This window comes from Carcharhinus amblyrhynchos, chromosome 28 (assembly GCF_965287045.1).
Source record: "Carcharhinus amblyrhynchos chromosome 28, sCarAmb.v2.hapA, whole genome shotgun sequence".
NCBI lineage: Eukaryota > Metazoa > Chordata > Chondrichthyes > Carcharhiniformes > Carcharhinidae > Carcharhinus > Carcharhinus amblyrhynchos.
In genome coordinates this window covers 3543872-3548638 of record NC_137351.1, presented here as the reverse complement: position 1 = coordinate 3548638, position 4767 = coordinate 3543872, and the positions used below count along the sequence as shown (strand labels likewise).

Below are 4767 nucleotides of genomic sequence, written 5' to 3'. Positions count from 1 at the left end.
TCCCCGAGTTACATCAGTAAATACTTGTTTCTCCCCCACTGGTATGCTAATTTGCATATCAGAACACCCCTTCAGACTGTTGCGCTGATCAGTTCACTTTTATCCCTTCATTTATTTTCTCCCAAAGTCAATTCTTAACATTAATTTTCCTTCATTATTAACACTAGTGAGAATGCAGATGCAGAAATTAGTTGACCCGTATTTGCAAATACTTGACATTTACTCCCACGATATGTGGATTTTGGGCCAACAGTAGGAACTCATTAAACCAATTTCAACATCGCTGAAGCAAGGGATCTATAATGTCAGGTCTGAGTGAGAGCAAAATCCCAGGAATGCTAGAAATCTGAAATAAAAACAGATAGTGCAAGCTATATTTAACACAGGATACATGTTCCTAATTAGTCATTGTGGTGCAATGTCTCGTGATGAAGGAGTCTACAGGAGAAAAATAAAAATATTGCTTCTGGTATTTTTGCTCCCACAGATAATGACAGAATCACTGGCACTGACCAATCACTTGGAAGCAGTTCATACTTTGGAGTATGAGTTCTTCAATGTGAGGCCCACTCCTCCGCAGCCTTGGGTCGCTCCAACCTTCACGGTGGCAGCCAGAGCTCGCGTCATGGTGACCTTCTGTTTCTTCGCCATTTCCATGTTCAGCAACACGGTCGTCCTGCTCAGTGTCATCAAGAAAAGACGAAATTCGCACATCAGGATTCTAATCTTGAGCCTCACCGTCGCTGACCTAATGGTGACTGTCTTGGTGATGCCACTGGACGCCATCTGGAACGTTACCGTCCAGTGGTATGCGGGAGACATGGCATGCAAAGCCCTGAACTTCCTGAAGCTCTTTGCCATGTATGCTTCAGCATTCGTGCTGGTGGTGATCAGTTTGGACCGTCACTCGGCTATCTTGAATCCATTCAGCTTCATCAGTGCCAGTCACAGGAACAAGTTAATGCTTTCCGTGGCATGGATTGCAAGCGTGCTCCTGGCAGCTCCTCAGGTTTGCTACCTAGGGGACACGCTACAGTGCACAACATAAAGTTTTTTAATATTACCATAGTTAAGCTGCATGCTCACCCTCCCAAATACTAAAGCTCATACCCACAGTACCATTTATATTTTTTTGATTTAATTTATTATTGTCACACGTATTGGGAAACAGTGAAAAGTATTGTTTCTTGCATAATGTACGGACAAAACATGCTGTGTATAGAATGTGCACGTGTGTGTGTGTGTGTATGATTGTGTATGTGTGTGATTTGATTTGATTTATTATTGTCACATGTATTTACAGCAAAAGGTATTGTTTATTGCGTGTTACACAGAAAAAGCACACTGTTCATAGGGAAGGAAAGGAGAGAGTGTAGCATATAGTGTTACAGTCATAGAGAAAGATCAACTTAATGCGAGGTAGGTCCATTCAAAGGTCTGATGGCAGCAGGGAAGAAGTCGTTCTGGAGTCAGTTGGTACGTGACCTCAGATTTTTGTATCCTTTTCCCCAATGGAAGAAAATGGAAGAGAGAGTATCTGGCCTGCATGAGGTGCTTGATTATGCTGGCTGCTTTTCCTAGCAGTGGGAGGTATAGACAGAGTCAATGGATGCACGGCTGGTTTGCTTAATGCACGAGCTGCAGATGATTGTCAAGGGCGAAGAATAACTCCCCCTCCCATTTCTCAGCTTTTCATTTTTCAGGTGCGGCAGGTGGACGGCACGAACTTCACTCAGTGTGTGACATACGGGAGTTTCACTGAGCACTGGCATGAGACTTTCTACAACATGTTCACCTTCATCACCCTGTACGTCACACCTCTCACCGTCATGCTCATCTGTTACAGCCGGATTCTGTGGGAAATAAGCAAACAGATGAAAGGGAATCGAGGTGAGGCTCCAGTTCTGGAGCATTCCGTCTCCTTTGCAAATCATAGAGGGCATGGTGTGTTTTATAACTTCAGCGCTGCAGATGTGCAAGTCTATGAATGGAAAGCACTTTAAGGAAAATGCGCCAAATGATGTCTTAAAAAGTGCCCCTGGCAGGCATAGCTTTCAATGCAATGACATCTCCATAAACCCAGCTCTTGTATATTGTTCTCTTTAGGTACCAGCCATAGATGTGCAGGTTAGGTGGATTGGCCATGCTAAATTGTCCCTCAGTGTCAAGGGGACAAGCTAAGGTAAATGCATGGGGTTATGGCAATGGGGCCTGGATAGGAGTGTGGTCAGTGCAGTCTTGATGGGCCGAATGGCCTCCTTCTGCACTGTAGGATTCTATGATTCGCAGTTGTTAGCACTGTTGCTTCACAGTGCCAGGGACCCATGTTCAATCCCTGCCTTGGGTGACTGTGTGGATTTGCACATTCTCCCTGTGTCTGCGTTCGGTTTATTCCCACACCCCAACGATGTGATTATGTAGATTGCTTGGTGGAGGAGGCTTAAAAGGCCGAATGGTCTATTCCTGCTTCTATTTTCTATGTTTAATGCACTGTAATCGCTCAGGAAATCAGAAGGGTGGAACCGTGGCTAGCATTTCTGCCTCACAGCATCAGGGATCTGGGTTCGATTCCCAGTTTGGGTCACTGTCTGTGCGGAGTCTGCACATTCTCCCCATGTCTGTGTGGGTTTCCTCCAGGCGCTCCAGCTTCCTTCCACAGTCTGAAAGACGTGCTGGTTAGGTGCATTGGCCATGCTAAATTCTCCCTCGGTGTACCTGAACAGGCGCTGGAGTGTCGCGATTAGGGGATTTTCACAGTAACTTCATTGCAGTGTTAATGTAATCCTCCTTGTGACACTAATAAATGAACTTAAGGGTAACACAGTAATTATAGACATTGTGAATAGTATCAGTTTATATGGCTCAGGCACTTAGAGTGAGATTTATTTTGCAGCAAGAACACAAAATGATTACATAATGAAGGCACGAATGAAAACTCTTAAAATGACCATCGTCATTGTCGTATCCTTCATCATCTGCTGGACCCCATACTACCTCCTGGGCCTGTGGTACTGGTTCAAGCTGGACATACTGACCAACGTGCCAGAGTACGTCAATCACATACTGTTTTTATTTGCCCTGCTCCATACCTGCTCCGATCCCGTCATATACGGATTCTACACGCCTTCCTTCAGGGAGGACATCATGACATGTTGGAGGACGGGAGCCAAGGTCACGAGACACGAAGTGAAACATATCGGCCAGCCAGCCACTGTCAGGTCCCTGCGAGGTGACGTAAACGGCAAGGTCCTTAATCAAATTCAGATGGTGTCTGTTGTCCCCAGTAGAATGACTCAGTCTGCCTTTTGATCAAAGTCTTAACTCAAGTTACATTATCTGGTTGTGGGCTCAGGTTCCTCTCTGGGATTTGAGCACTTAATTGTTCATGGTGTATTGTTGGAAACATTGTTCTGTGCCAGTCCAGCGGGCGCTGCAGATGCCATGGCACGTTTCAAAAAGGAGGGAGGAGCTTTTTGATGTCCTCCCTCAGCCAACACCACTAAAATAAATAAGCTGGTCAGCTCTATGCTTGCTGTTAGTGGAATGGCTGCCATGTTTGTCTCCATAACAACAGTTGGTACACCTCATTGTTTGTGAAGCACTTTGGATTCTAAGAGAGCTGTGATTAAGCATTGTAATGTTTTGCCTTTACTGCCTTAAACAGGCACAAGTGAATTGTGTAAGTGCAAGATTTTTGTTTCACGATGTTGATGTTTCCGAAATAAAATAAATCATAATTAATATCGATATTAGTATCTTGTATCAAACTCTTACCCTATTACCCATGTAAACATTTAATTTTTGAAACCAATCTTTTGGGCAAAAGTTATGACACAAGTAATATTTTCAAGGGGGTTGTATGTGTGCTTGATTCCGGTCCATTCTGTGCGAGCTTTGGCCATCTAGATGATTGACTGTGGGTGGCACGGTGGCACAGTGGTTAGCACTGCTGCCTCCCAGCACCAGGGACCCAGGTTCAATTCCCGACATGGATCACTGTCTGTGCAAAGTCTGCAAGTTTTCCTCATTTCTGCATGGATTTCCTTCGGGTGCTCCGGTTTCCTCCACAATCCAAAAGATGTGCTGGTTAGGCGCATTGGCCGTGTGAAATTCGGGTCACTGTGTTTGTGGAGTTTGCACATTCTCCCTGTGTCTGCGTGGGTTTCCTCTGGGTGCTCCAGTTTCCTCTCACAATCCAAAGATGTACAGGTTAAGTGGACTGGCCATGTTAAATTGCCCCTTTTGTGATGGGGGATTAGCAGAGTAAATATGTGGGGTTAGAGGGATAGTGCCTGGGTGGGATTTTTGTCGACGCAGCTTTGTTGGGCCAAAATGGCCTCCTTCTGCACTGTAGGGATCCCAGACATCAAAACAAATTTGTGTATAATAACCTGGATCATGGCATGGAGCAGGTGGTTAGCACCACTGCCTCACAGCGCCAGGGACCCGGGTTCAATTGTTGGGTCATGGTTGTGCCTCCATGTGGCAGTGGCTGTGTGATTCTGGCTGTTTACAGCGATGACATTAGCAGAGCATCAGTTTAAACCTCTCCCAGTGGCCAGGCAGATGGAAAGCAGAGCTTTCCTGGGCAGGTTCTCCTGCATGCTGTTTTCTGGCAGTGGGATGGGAACAGCGGGGAAGGGGGAGGTAAAGGGGCAGCCCGTGGATTTTGACCACAAAAAAATTAAAGGTGTCTCGTAAACAAAAAAGTTTAAATTTTAAATTTAAAAATGATATGTCAACTTTTCCAGGGGATGTAAAGTTAAA

The 4767-nt window shown here is 45.2% G+C and overlaps 1 protein-coding gene across 1 annotated transcript; it reads left to right on the top strand.

The window, feature by feature from the left end:
- The first annotated feature begins 490 nt into the window (after positions 1 to 490).
- LOC145359685 (gonadotropin-releasing hormone II receptor-like) lies at positions 491 to 3309 on the top strand. Its single transcript, XM_080214432.1, has 3 exons — positions 491 to 1009; positions 1689 to 1890; positions 2894 to 3309. The coding sequence occupies exons 1-3, from the start codon at positions 491 to 493 to the stop codon at positions 3307 to 3309; spliced, it is 1137 nt and encodes a 378-aa protein (XP_080070558.1).
- Positions 3310 to 4767: the final 1458 nt, after the last annotated feature.

Coding starts and splice junctions, on each gene's coding strand:
- LOC145359685 (XM_080214432.1), top strand. CDS start 491: ATGACAGAATCACTGGCACTGACCAATCACTTGGAAGCAGTTCATACT. Junction 1,010..1,688: donor TGCTCCTGGCAGCTCCTCAG/GTTTGCTACCTA, acceptor CCCATTTCTCAG/CTTTTCATTTTTCAGGTGCG. Junction 1,891..2,893: donor ACAGATGAAAGGGAATCGAG/GTGAGGCTCCAG, acceptor TTTATTTTGCAG/CAAGAACACAAAATGATTAC.